We start from the raw sequence: 14,596 nt of genomic DNA, 5'->3' as shown, positions 1-14,596 counted from the left end.
GCCAGGCTTTACACCTGTGTAGCCTAGCCCCAGCATTTCTGACCCTGACCTTACATCAAAGGTCTGCTCTGTCTGTACTTCTCTCTCCTTCTTTGTGGCCTGAGTCTTCCATATCAATTAGTATTGTTGCTGTGTTGGATCTTTGGGTTAAAAAGACAGAAAAGTGGCAAAATGGTAATGGGATGATTAGATGCTGTTTCTCGTCTTTGCTTTAAACCTCCAAATTGCAGCTTTTGCCTAAAGACTCATGGCCTTCAAGACATTGTTAGAAAAAATAAACAAATAAAACACCAGATGGTGTAAGTAAGCACGCATTTTAAAAAGCAAGTTTAAAATGACCCCCACCCCAGCTTTTGCCATTTGAAGATCAGGATTCAGGCCACATGCAGGCCATCAGGCATTCCCAAAAACTAGGATATTTTCTGGGATTTCTGGCCTCACTATTTTAAATTACAGGTGAGTTTTCAAGCAGGCTTCCAAAAATCAGGCCCTGAATATTGCCGAGTGCATCTGTGGTATGCCCTGAACTCTGCCTGGGCACATGCCAGGAGGAAAGTTAAGGTGGCAGCAGAGATGTGTGCATGTTCCCATTAAAATGACACCTCAAATTAATTATGCCTTTGCTTTTGGCCTTAGAAGTGCAAGCCCAGGCCACTGATGTGGTAAGGGAAGGAGGCTCAGAGGAATATTTTAATTTTAGAAAAAAGGTCTTACTGTCAACGGAATTGCTCTCTTTAATTCATTAAAAAATTATCACATTCCTTTGAAATGAGAGTAAAACTAATATTTCTTAATACTTGCTCATCGTTAATATTATGCCAATTATTGCATTACTTTTGGCTGATAAATATTCAGAGGATAAATGAAGCCCACAAGATGGATTTATTCTCCAGCAGTACAAATAAAAACTTTCAATATTTTATATCACATAATTAAATGCTGTTTGTTGTTTCTAGAATGAGAACTTGGGACATGCTAATTAATTGCTTCAAGAAGATAGTTAGACATGTTTCATGGTTGATATTCAGAATCAGATATTTATAAACCCTGCACAACACGGCTGATGATTTACACTTGCAGAATAAATCCTACCTGCAGAAGTCTGGGGGCACCATGCCATAAACATTGATCCTGTCACAGAGCTCCAGTGCAATTGTCATTGTGAACCAGCCAGTGCTGAGCCAAGTGTTGGATATCTTCCTGGAAGGAACAATAATTAAGTCTGCAAGCTGATAAAGTAACCATTATACCCACTACCATCTTTAATTCTTTCTGGAGTAAGGCTAACTATAAACAGAGTCTCTCCCTCTCTCCCTCCATTTGGTAAATATCTGGAACTTTGCCAAATTGACATCTCTTACTAACATCACCATATTCCACAGTACAGTCATAATTGATGTTGATGCTCATGTTGAATTTGTGACAATAAAAGATGCTCAAGGGACTTCTGCATCATCAAAGATGATGATCGGTGTTTCAGTGTTTAAGTGTATATGTTACCACAACTCAATTTCTTATGACAGTCCCCGTTTAACAACTCTTTCTTAACAAGAACACTTGAGTAACTAGAAATTCTCCTTCTTCGCCAAACAGGCTAGATAATGAGTAGCTTATTAAATATAAATAAACATGCACATGTATTTATCTATTAATCAATTGGTTGATTGACTGAACTTAGGGTGAAAGCTTGCCTTCAAGTAGACTAACACCAACATCTTGATTGAATGTCTTTCCATAAGAAGGGTACACTCAATTGGATATGGGCTAATGACCAGAGGAAAAGAGCCACAGGAATGCTTCTATTTAACTGAATATTTGCTTCATTTTACATATAAGAAAATTTTTATTAGGAGACCAATAATTGACAAAATTTAAGGAATGAACTGGTGCACCCCACCGTTCATTAATTTTCCCATTCAGACATCTGTAATGAGCTTCTACCATATGCTACGCCTTAGGATAACTGTGGAGACATAACGCCAAGGTCTAATTTGACCCTGCGAGAATGACTCAGCCTACCATGCTACACTGCTGTGGATATTAATTTCAATTCTTCGGGGGTTGCTGCTTTTACTTTTCCTTCAGTGCTTACGGCATGCCTCATTAGCCAGTTTCAAACACCTTATCCCCAAGGTCAGACTGTCTGACTTTGCCCAGCCATAGCACCATTTGTGATGTGAATAACAGAGGTGCAGGAAGGCTTTTCTATTTGCACTGTGTAGCACCCATCCTTGAGAAGAAGGAAAATTTCTTCTGTCAATCAGTTTGCATCATTATTTCCATTTCATATAAGGACCAAAAAAGAAAGAGAGAGAGAGAGAGAGAGAAAGGACATTTTGAAGGAGTCCTTCATTTTGTCCAATACCTGACAGCATGGGTGGCTTAGTTATCCCTGAGGATCATGGCTTCAACTTTCTATTTCTTAAGCCCTTTGGTCATTCATTCCCCTATTCCATTGTATTTTGACCTGGTAACATCCCAGGAAGCACATTTAAAAGCTCCTGGGAATAACATGGGCTGAATCTTACCTGTTTCTATCATAACCAGCTGGATGACCTGAGGCAAGTTATTGTTGATCTTTGACCCTTCATTTCTTATCTGTAAAGGAGGCATAGGAATCTCTGTCCCTGGGCTATTTGAGAGCTAAATGAGCAAGCATGCACGAAAAGCACCAAGCTTGCTGTGTTGATACATTGACATCTCTTCCTCCTCTTTTAGTTGCGAAGTTGAGCAAACAAGGTAAATAATTTCACCATTCCTTTCAGTGCTTTTTAGCAACCGTGAAGAAAATTCTTCCAACACCCTGCTACTGGGGGCTGTGTAGGGGCCACCATCAGAGGTCAGGGCAGGAATTAGGAAATTCAGAAACCTTCAGCCTACATTTGGTATTAATGATTTTCCTTCTTTCTCACGAAGGCTATATATTCATAAGACCTTTGAGACTGAAGGAGCTGGGACGGAGTACAGCTGACTGAATGGCAAAGAGCAAGAAGAGGAAGTGGCTTCCCTTAAGTTAGAGGCTGTTTTCACCTATGGGCCATGACAATGCACTGGCCATGTGTTCTAGACCTAATCCGGGTGAGTGAATAACTGGGAGGATGTGGAACCCAGGAAGAGGATGACAGCTCACTTACAGCTTCAGAAGCCTAATCTGGGAATCATACTTATACTCCCTCTGTTTTTAGAGCTATTGGACACATGAAGGGGGACTTTCTCCAGGGGCAGAAACTCTCCCATAACTCTGGTTCTGTTTTATGTGATGTAGTAGAGATCATAAACCACAGCCTGAATACAGGAGGATGTGGCTGCACAGGAAAAGGCTTTGTGGGTAAAATGGGGAGAAGAATGCAAGGTAGAGGACGAAAGAAACTAAAGTGAAGAGTTCTTTAAAGTGACACTTAAAATTCCCCAGACTTCCTAAACAACAGCCTTTTGGGGTCACGTGCTATAGAAACGTAACATTTTGTGCTGTCTTTCTAAAACTCTTTGTTGAACTCTTTTTCTAACAAAGGAATATCTACTGTTTTTATACTTAATCAGCTGTAATGAAAGAATATGAAGAGCTGTCATGTGCTTATTAGGGAAAATTATCAGATATTCTTTTATATGATGAAGTAACACACTGAGCTGATAATTCTATAGTGCACACTAAATTACAATTAAGGGCCTTTCTGCTCCACCAGAATCTCATTTATAATCTCTATGGAAATATTCTTCCTGCAGTTATTTCATTTATGCTTCCTTTATCTAATTACTATAATATTGGTTCTGAATCATATTTTCCTAATGTACCCTTATTCAATTATAAAGTTATTTTCAAGTACAGTTACTTTTTAATATCAAAGAATACCACTTGGCCATCTAAGTCATTTGTCATACTTCTTAACTGCAGATTGTTCCTGAGCCACTTATTTCTCCACTTTTAGGGAGGGTGAAACTTCTATCAATCACAATCCATTAAATGACTCTATTTCTTCAAAATATTCACCCAAAAGGAAAGTCCTGATCATGACATCTGCAAGTTAGATATTCTGCACTTTATGTATCAGATGCTACTGTTTTGTTGGATTTCAAGAGAAGCATGCATTGAGAAATACCGTTACACCCTAAATGTTTTAGGTTTTAATTTACAGAAATAGTTTTGTCCCGAAGGGCCATTTCTGACTTGTTTCTTTCAGCTTGGAGCAGGCTACAGGTTAAGAATATTAAGTCAATAGAGTATTGGCTTCTTTAAGATGGTTTCCTGAAGGCAAGAGGCACAAAGTTTCTGGAAGCAGCAGTGTACTCTGGCATCCTCCACATTCATAAGTGTGATTCCCCTGAGTAGGACTACGTGGACCCTGGCAGACGGACGTCTGTGGAAAGAGGCCCACCAGCCCCTCCACAAAGCTTTGGCTCCCTCCTTACCAACCAGGAAGACCAGGAAGAAAGACCGGGTGAGAAAAAGCTTCTCATTGGTCAGAATTTAGTGAATTTAGTGAGCAGGATATGCCTTACTGTGAGATGGCTTCCTAAAGATCCTGAGTGGCCAAAGGGTATGATGACTTAGTATCTAACTTATCAGCTTAAAATGATTTCTTAAGGAGTCCAGAACAACGTTTAATTATACTAAATAGCTAACACTGCGGCAGTGTTTTAGGAATACTTACTTAGCAATCAACCATTAAACTACAAAGAGAGAAGTGTTTTCCATTGAGACGGTTTCTCCTTATTTCGGATTTTTCAACAAGTAAAAAATGAAACGAAATAACTCCCCTCCTTCTTGATTCCTTGTAAAATGTTTTCTTGATTAAATAACTCATTCAAATGAGTGACAGTCTCTCTTATCTGTGAGTTGCAAAGGTCAATGCACGACTGGATTTTGTGGCAGCTGGCGATGATCAGAATCCCCAACGTGATCTGCTGGCTGGGCTACCCATGGTGTCTGCTGGGCCTTCCAGGGAGAAAGGCCACAGTACCAACAGCCAGCTCTTCCTCCTTCCTCCACCAGACCCATGCCCACTCCTGCCTGGGCCAGCCCTTGACTAGTCACAAGGTTTCTAGGATTTAAAAACTATTTAGCTCTTCTTCACAAAGAATTTGGGGGTACTGGATTTAAGTCTTTCTTTGAGACTATTCTCTAATAATGAGTTGCTAGCCAAATAATGGATTTATTACTTTATACTCTTTATTGCATTTATCATATCACTTTATTTAAAAAAAAATTTTATGAGATGGGATCTTGCTATATTGCTCATACTGGATTTGAACTCCTGGGCTCAAGTCATCTTCCTGCCTCAGCCTCCCAAGTAGCTGGGATTATAGGCATGCACCACTAAGTCTGACTCTCCTTTAGTTTAAAGATAAGCAATTGACTCAGTAACAATTTTTGTAAGAGGGATAAATTACAACATAAATGTATAACAGTACAGGTTTTAGAATTAAAGAAATGAGGTAATTTGATTATTAGACCAGTCCCTCCAGTGATTGGTAGTCACTATCCCCTTTTCACAGTAAGGTCACTGAGACTCTAAAAGATTGGATAACTTGTCCAGGTCCTCACAACTAGAGAGTGACAGAGCCAGAGTTCCAACCCAGAGCTGTACTCTCTAGTGGCCCTTGATTCTTCATTGTCCTTTCTTCACCTAGATTTGTCCAGCTGACGTCTTTTCACCTCTCTTCTTCACCTTGTGTCACCCCCACCCCCAAGTTCTCCTGACTGCAGCCACAGGGGGCTTTTCTCCAACCCACTGCATGTTCTCTCACACCTGATTCCCCGGACCTCCAGGGAGGTTTCTCCCTCCCACTCCCAGATCCTTTACTTTATCCAAGACTTGTTGCCCTGGGTCTCAGCTTATGTATATCTTTTTGAGAAAGCATTTTCCTCATCTCCCAGACCAGTAATTTCCAAAATCTTTCAACCTATAGTGAAAAATACATTTTTACATCGTGATTGAGGCACACACACACACAGTTTTAATTTCATTTTCTAAAGTGTGTAATTCAGTGATATTTATTTTACATTCACAGGACTGTGCAACCATCACCACTAATTTCAGAACATTTTCATCACTTGGAGAAGAAATCCCTATCCATCTATCTCCATCTCTATCAAACCGAAATAAAAGTTTCATGAAACAATACCTTGCCTAACTTACTGTGTGGGATGAATGCTGATAATATATTTTCTATTCTACTCTGTTCCATTTTATCCCATTCTTCCCATTACTTTAGAAAAAAATCTTTCAGTGCCTCGCTACATTGATTTCATGTCTTAATATGGAGTTGTAGCTAACAGTTTGGGTTTCCACGGACTGGGGCCCAGGGCATGTCTACAGCACCATTTTCTTCCCTCACAAGACCCTCAGTGCACTGGTTACTACTTGGTAAGTGTCCAAGACTTTATATACTTGGAGGGTGGGCTCTTGTGTTTGACTGTTTCCCTAGGACCAAGCAGTGCTGAGCAAGTAGTGGGCACTCAATAAATATTGGTTGACTAAATAAATGTTTGCCTTTGATGGAAAAAAAAAACCCACACACTTTTTTTTTTGGTAAGTGTTCATGCAAGTAAACTGAAATGCAATAAAACTGTTATATTGCACTTTTAACCAATGAAGGCCAGTAGCTGTGTAGCCTCTTCCTCAAAAATAAGGCCCTGAAATATCCATATAATTATCTCCATGCTTCTTTTCACTTTGCCTTGTAAAGTCAGCTTGAGTAGCCCAGTCACACAGAGGACCCTACAAGTGAACTCTAGCAATGACATGAGCAGTGGAGCCCACAACAAAAACCTGTAGCAAAAGCTTTGCTTTGGGTGAGTCAGCCAACGATGACTTATCCTCACCCTCCCCTGCATCTTCTTCCCTGTGCCTTTGTACCTGTCTTTGCCAGTCTCCTGCTTGAAGAGCTCATCAAACTGCAGCATCTTGTGGCGAGTAATCATGAAGGCCTTCAGCCGGGGCAGCACCTGGCTCAGGAGATGCAGGTTGTTGTAGACCTGGCCCTTGCCGTCCCGCCGCATGTAGCTGCTGGGGCCCCAGAAGATGAACACGGTACCCTGGCTCACATTGAGCAGGTCGTGGCGGTTGCGGAGGATCCTCTGGATGCTGGAATGCGCGATGACCCTCAGGCTGGTGCGATTGCCCACGTCGCGCCCATAGCCGCGTGTGGGGGCGTCGTTCATGCGGATGACACACTCTGTCTGGTCAATCTGGGAGCCTTGCCGACTGTGCAGCAGATGCCCTGAGCTGGTCACCAGGGCACAGTCCCTGCAGTGCATTTTCAGGGGCTGGAAGGCAGGGGGAGAAGGACACTGTCAGGGGCAAAGGGCTTAACCCTCACTCAGTACCAGCAGGCTACTTCCCTGCCTTGGGAGAAGGGCACCCATCTCTCCTCTCCTCCCCGTCATGTCAGAGTATATCCCTTCTGCTGTTACTTTATGGACCCTAGTGTTCTTTTCCAAATGGGTGACAGGGAACACTGGACAAGAGCAAAAGGGAGTTAGCACCGATCTGTGAAACACTGGACTAAGGGCTTTACTGATATTAAATAACCAAATCGACACATCAACCCAGCAAGGTTGCTCTCATGGTCATTTTACAGATGAAGATACTCAAGCATACAGATGTTAACAAATTTGTCCAAAGTTGCCCTGTATTCCTAGCAAGTAATAAAGTCGTGCTTTTAGCTTTCAAAACTAGGTATTTTTGAGTCCAAAGTTACTCCCAAGTTGAAGCAAAGACTATCCTGCAAATTGCTGTGAAACTAGTTGTGATGCTCTTAACTCACCTTATTGAAAGTTAAACACTGATTAGAATTCTTGGATGCTGTACAAATATGTTTATCCTAAATAAACATCAACTAAGCATCATATGGGAAATGACATGCTGATTGTAACTCCTTAGAGGCCATAATTTTGAAATGACAATTAGGATTGCTTCTTCTATTTTAACGGATGAGGAAGAGAAACTCAGTTGTCCCATTTTCGTAAACATAAAGAAAGCCTCAAGCTCAGAGGCACAGACCTCATCTAGGAATTGCAGGGCCTAGGTTCTTCTCTCATCTGCAGTGAATACGCATCCTGGCGAAGTTCTGGCTGGGACATGGTGTTCACCAAAGACAACTCCAATGGCAGCGCTCAGTTCAATGCCCTGAACCAATGATTTGCTTTCAAAACACCTACATCCTAACAAATTAAACATTCCCGTGTTCATGTTTAATGAGCAATATTTCTAGTTGCTGTTTGAAGATAATGTAATTAGGACCTGAAGCCAAGGCCAGAAAATGTACAAGAAAATGACAATCAAGATGTTCTGAGGGCATGTTGCATTGTTAGACTTTTTCCAGAGCCTATGCCCTTCTCTGTTAACTTTGAACAGGACACGCTGGCTTCCTTCACTGTCTCAGGAAATTGAATCCAACTTAGTACTGCATATATTCAGCTTTGTGTTTACTTTGGGAGTTTCCTGAGACATGGCTGTGTCTTCAGAACTACACTGAGAGCACCTCAGGGCAGCCAGCTTCCCTCGCCTTGTGGTGCCTCAAAGCATCAGCTCTGGGATGTAGCTTTGAGCTGCATCTGGGATGGGCCCAGCCTTGCTTCCACCACCTACTAGCTATGGGACCTTGGCAAGTCACTAACCTTGACAAGTCTCAGTTTTCTCATCTCTAACTGAGGTTAAAACCTCACTCTACTATGGTAGAATAAAAAAAATTAAGATACATACAGTATTAGATTGAGCCCTTTGAAACTGCCAATATTTGGCCTGCAAAAATAGCAACTGCATGTGATTGAACCTTTAGCATAGGATTGTCACAGAGATCATTCAATAAATGATAGGTGCTATCAGGATTATTGGTCAGTGTGGAGCCTTTTGCTCCTGTCCAGTGTTCCCTATCACCCATTTAGAAGAGAATGCAGGGGTCCATAAAGTAATTGTACAATAAGTACTCATGATATCAGCACTGAACACTTAGGGTTTATAATTGATGCAGGGCTTATGAAATGGAGGTTCTACCATTGCAAATTTTCATAATTCCCCCAACATCTAATTACTCTTACATGTCAGGCACTGTGCTAGGCAGTCAGAATGCAAAAATGGGGCAAACAGCCTTGAAAGCTTACACTTTAGTGAGGGACAGTGGTCAGTAAAGGAGGACAATACAGTGTGACACAGTATGAGGACAGGAGGCCCTGCTGAAGTCTGAGTAAGGGGCTGTTGAGAACTCAGCAAAGCTGGGGGCACAAAGGAAAACAGTGGCCAATCAGCTAATATTTATTGAGTGCTTTTCGGCCACAACTGTGTTAGGCACTGTTCTGATTTTTTATAAATATAATTGCATTAATCATTCAACTAATACTCTGAGATACTATATTATTGCTCTCATTTTACAAATGAGAGTATTGAAAGATAGAAAAATGAAGCAATTTGCTCAAGATCACACTGTAAGGCGGTGGCAGTGTTGAAATTTGAGCCTCAAAACCCCGACGGCAGAGACAAAGGGATTCACCGTTATGACAACACAGTAGTACAGCAGAATAAGCAGAATCAGTGTGATGGGATGTTTTCTCACCTCCCTGCCTCTTTCCTCCCTCTTAGAAACACAGTGATGCTATGTTTTAATCAGTAGTGTTGTTACCACTCTGAGGACACTGGGCTCAGGGGATGCAGTAAAGTGACAAGAATCTTCTACCAAATACCTCCATTCCTTTGAGGATCATTTGAAATAGATTCATCTAACTACAACATTAAGTACATGATGCTGAAATGTGGTTGAGACCAAACCTTCTTCAGGAAGAACCACATTCCAGATGTCCAGAAGGTGACCCCTGTTCCCCTCAGAAAACTACCGAAACCTGGAGTAAGGAGTCCTGAATCCCTGGGCGAACTGTTGGGATGAGAGGCATTTTCAGTGGCCAAAAAATGGAGGAAATGCTTAACTTTCCTTTCCCTTATTTTACTTGCACATCCCATACATAAATGATGAAGAGGGAAGAGTTCCATGATAATTTATTCAATGGTGAAATTCCTATTATGTACCAGGCACTGAACCTGGTGCTACAGATATTAGGTTAGTGCAAAACTAATTGCCATTAAAAGCATGCCCCAAACCACAACTACTTTTGCACCAACCTTAATAACACAATAGAAGAGCATACAGTCGGCTGGGCGTGGTGGCTCATGCCTGTAATCCCAGCACTTTGGGAGGCCGAGGCGGGTGGATCACGAGGTCAGGCGATCGAGACCATCCTGGCTAACACAGTGAAACCCATCTCTATGCAAAATACAAAAAAATTAGCTGGGCATGGTGGTGGGCACCTGTAGTCCCAGTTACTTGGGAGGCTGAGGCAAGAGAATGGCATGAACCTGGAAGGCAGGGCTTGCAGTGAGCCGAGACTGTGCCACTGTGCTCCAGCCTGGGCAACAGAGCGGGACTCCTTCTCGAAAAAAAAAAAACAACAAAAAAAACCAAAACATACAGTCTAGGTTGAGGGTGCCCCCAGAAAAACCATGACAGGACTGTGCTGTAAGTGCTATAATGCAATTAGGCACAAGGGGCCATGAGACCAAAGAGGAGGGAACATTTAAGCCTATTCAGAAGAGCCAGAGAGGTGGGAGAACAACCAGGAAAGGATTACGTAATGGAAACCAGCAGAAGAGACGATTTTAAAAAGGAGCAAGTAGTCAACAGTGTCATAGGACAAGACTTGGGGAGTGGGCTTTGGATTTGATGACTTTGGCCAAAATAGTCTCAGCTGAACAGAAGTGACAGAGTCTGATTGTGGTTGGATTGAGGAAATACAGACTACAGTTGACTGCAAAGAGTTGATAGAGGGTTGACAGTGGAGCATGGCAGGACTGACTTTGACACTAAATACTTGTGGCCAGACAACATTGATTTGTTCATTCATTCTAAAGACTGTCACTGAGGACTTAATACACCCCTGAGGTTCTGTGTAACTCAGCACATTTGCTTAATAAGGTTGCTTTGTAAATTCATCCCAGTGGACCCTAAGGCCATGGGAAGCTGCTTTTTCTCATCATGCTCACCTAGAATTATCCTGAATTTTCCGGTTTGATCTATAATTTTATTATAGTCATTATTACTAGGGAAAACATTCTGAAGAAAGGTCCCAGAAGCATCTCTTTCCCCTTAATTAATTATTCTGCTTCGATTCTCAGAACAGAGACTGGTTAGCAGGTGAAGCACATCGCCTTCGGGGTCTTCCAAGGACCTGGTGCTTTTTCTTTCTCTTTGCCCACAGAAGGCCAACTGAACACTCTTTCAGAGAAGGCCAAGTTTCCTGACCTTGCCATACTGACCCTCTGTGATTACTGGGCACCACCAGAACATGCCAGGTCAGCCCAGTTCTAAAAAGCCACCCTCATGATTTCTGCTACCTGAGAAATCTGAGCTCTGGTATTGATTACCTCAGACACTAACACCCATTCTTTGAGTTGTGCAGATGCATCAAACGATGCAAAAAAGATTGAAGTCTGAATTATGCCTTAGGTGCTTTTGGTAAGGGGTGCCAATAAAATGACAATAGCTGTTCTAAACATAATGTTACAATTCCAGCAGCTGAGAAGATCATGTGCTAAAGCCTGATCCACTTCCAAAGGACAAAATGAAGTCTGTTTCTTGTATTCAGGGGGACTGATGATACTTTAGAAGGCAGAATGGCGAAAAAGTGTACAAATTGTGTGACTGTGTTTCTCATGATTTGGTACAGTCCTCTGAGAGAAGCGTGCTCCCATACTCTCAGTACCATTATAACCTTTAGCATCTTAATGATATGGGTGGAAATATTCATGCCTTGGTGAGTCAAGATTCCTGACGTAATATTTACATGTTCTTCCCTTAAGCATTCAGATGCTGGGTTGATGAATCACTAAGTGGAACACGGGGAGGTGAACTTGAAGCTCTGCCCGTAGGCCTGGGAGATGATGCACTGCCGAGGACACAAGAGGGGAGGTGGCTCCAGCGGGCTCTCTGCCGAGCAAGGCCTCCTCTCTGACTTCTTCCTCATAGTGTTCAGCCTCCTCCATTCTTTGGAACATTTTCCTTAAAGCCTCATTGGTGAGATACTCTGTTCCTTCTTAGGAAACATAGGTCTCTATCTTAGTTCACTCCTAGCTTAGTAGTCTCTCTTCCACCCTGACTCATTAAAAAAATCACTTAATTAATACTGAATAGGTGGATGGATAAATGAGTGAATGAAACCCAACCTCCTGCCTTATCTATCCTCTGCAAAACCTACCTCCTGTCACATACAAAGTAGATATAATGTGGTGCCATAACCAATCACTTGTCTGTAAACCCCAGGCCTTGGTAAAGATGCCACAAAGAGAAAGGGTGGTGGGCTATGGAAACCTCTGTCTGCAGAGGAGGCTGCGGCCATTTGCCACTGGGCAGCGTCTCAGCCCAGGGAACCATAATGACCAGAGTCCAGGGCACTGCCTGGAATTAATGGCTGGCTGGGAAAATGGCCCAGGACACAGTAAGGGCCATTAAGCCCAGCCAGTTATTAATCCCCAGTAAGAGCTTGATGCCAAGGTCATTAGAGCTGTTGTGAGGTGAAGAATGCCCAGGAAAATGCACAGCACATGGAGGAGTGACTGTTCTCCAGGCTGCTGATGCTCAAGGCTACAGCCTGGGCCCCCAGGAGCAGCATGCTGTACAGGAGCCAGTGGGAGGCAGGTCTCTAGAGAGAGTGTGCAGAAACACACACGCATGCACACTCAGAGCTTACCATTTTATTTTTGCTGTCTCTTTTGTTCTTTGATAATTTTAGGTATTTGCCATCATCCCAGAATCTAAGACACTATCTGCAGTTTAGAGGAGGACTCATGAATATTTTAGAATGTGTGAATGAGTTTCTCCTTCCATCACCCCCACCTGCCCCCAGCAACAACAACAACAACAAAAAAAACCAGCACCAGCACCATCATCAACAAAATCCCCAAACAAACCTAACATCATGGAATAGGGAAGCATGACAACTTTCATCACAACTAACTCCTTTGGGCTGTGACGACAGGAGCAATCCCTTCTTGGGAAGCGTGCTCAGGGTATCAAGGTCTGGTATCTGTCACAGCCTGAAGAGCAAGAGCAGAAGGAATTCTCCCTGTGACCTAGCTGATGCCTCTGGAGCCTTCCTTAAGAGAATAGGCCAGGCCAACTCAAATTAAACTTGACACCTAAACCACTCAGCGATGTCCTTGCAAACATTTGCAGTATGGCAATATCAGGCTTCCGTTTTTAAAATTCTGATTTATTTGGCAGAGGGAAAAGTACCTCACAGCACAATGTCCATTAGCTCAGTAATGAGACCGGTCTTGCTCTGGGAGCTGCCTGTTGGTCTGGAGCAAACATAAGACATATTAAATGGCTTCAGGTGTTTCAAGAATCTCTGCACTTTCCAATCTGATGTTTTTCTGTAATTACTATGCTTTTATTAGCTGTCAATCTCAGTTCAGGCTGACACTGGGTATAAGCCATGCTGATTATTTAATGTGATTCACTAGGAAAATGTTACTCTTCCAAGTTGTTCCTTTCTTTTTTGTTCAATGACAAGCCCACCCACCAGCCTTCACTGCCAAGAAGTCTTCCTGTCTCCACCCAGTGAATGCCACCTCATCTGATTTCCATCTACTGGCTGGCTAAGGATGCAAGAAATCTGCGGGCAGAAGGCAGTACTGAGTGGTTTAGAAGATAGTTTTCTTGAGTCACTGGCTTTGACTCTGCTTCTTCCACTCATTAGATAGATAATTTGGAGCAAAGTTGCTTAGCTTTTCTGAGCCCCATTTTTAATCTGTGACGTGAAGATAGTAAAGTCAAACTCAAAGGGAAGTTTTGCCATCTCAAGTAATGGTGCACCTTCTACCCAGGTGCTCAAGCCCAAATTCAAGGATCTTTCTTGATACCTCTTTTTCTCTGCCCTTTACAACTCATACAATCCTATTGGGTCTATCCTACTACATATGCCCCTGATCCTACCACTTCTCACCGTCCCTACTGCCACCATCTTCATCTAAGCCACCATTGTCTTGTAGTTCTTGCAGCACTCTTAGCTCTTAAGTTCACTTCTTTTATTCCATCTTTTATATTTCTGTTCCTGTGTAGATCCCAGGATCCCCTTTAATATGTAAATCAGATTATGTCACTCGTCTGCTTAGATCTTACTGTTTGCTTCTTATTGCTTTTGGAATAAGAAACCAAACTTTATTTTTATATTTATTTTTATAATTTCAACTTTTATTTTGGATTCAGGGGTACACATGCAGATTTTTTATATGGGTATATTGTGTGATACTGAGTTTTGAGGCATGAATGATCCTATCACCAATAGTGAGGATAATGCTCAATAGCTTTTTCAACTCTTGCCCCTATGAGTCCTTCCCCACTCTAGTAGTCTCCAGTGTCTATTTTGCCATCTGTATGTCCATGACTACCCAATGCTTAGTTCCCACTTATAAGTGAAAACATGTGGCATCTGGTTTTCTGTTCTTGCACTAATTCACTTAGGATAATGGCCTCCAGATGTATCCATATTTTTGTTGCAAAGGACATGATTTCATTTTCATGGTTGTGTACTATTCCATGAAAAGACAAA

General features: G+C 42.2%; 1 protein-coding gene across 3 annotated transcripts in view; it reads right to left on the bottom strand.

Annotated features, from left to right (window-relative positions):
- The window catches only part of ST6GALNAC5 (ST6 N-acetylgalactosaminide alpha-2,6-sialyltransferase 5), a 190,188-nt gene that overhangs the window by 16,015 nt on the left and 159,577 nt on the right, over positions 1–14,596 (bottom strand). The window contains exons 3-4 of one of the 3 annotated variants that reach the window (XM_050805149.1): positions 6,858–7,267; positions 1,093–1,200 (exon numbers count right to left, since the gene is read on the bottom strand). In XM_050805149.1, the coding sequence (XP_050661106.1) occupies positions 1,093–1,200; positions 6,858–7,267 (518 nt within the window). Of the gene's footprint in view, positions 1–1,092; positions 1,201–6,857; positions 7,268–14,596 lie in introns of those variants that run through there. The other 2 variants (XM_050805168.1, XM_050805158.1) reach the window with 2 other exon arrangements.

Source organism: Macaca thibetana, chromosome 1 (assembly GCF_024542745.1).
Source record: "Macaca thibetana thibetana isolate TM-01 chromosome 1, ASM2454274v1, whole genome shotgun sequence".
NCBI classification, from domain to species: Eukaryota; Metazoa; Chordata; class Mammalia; order Primates; family Cercopithecidae; genus Macaca; species Macaca thibetana.
This window is presented reverse-complemented; position numbering and strand designations above follow the sequence as displayed.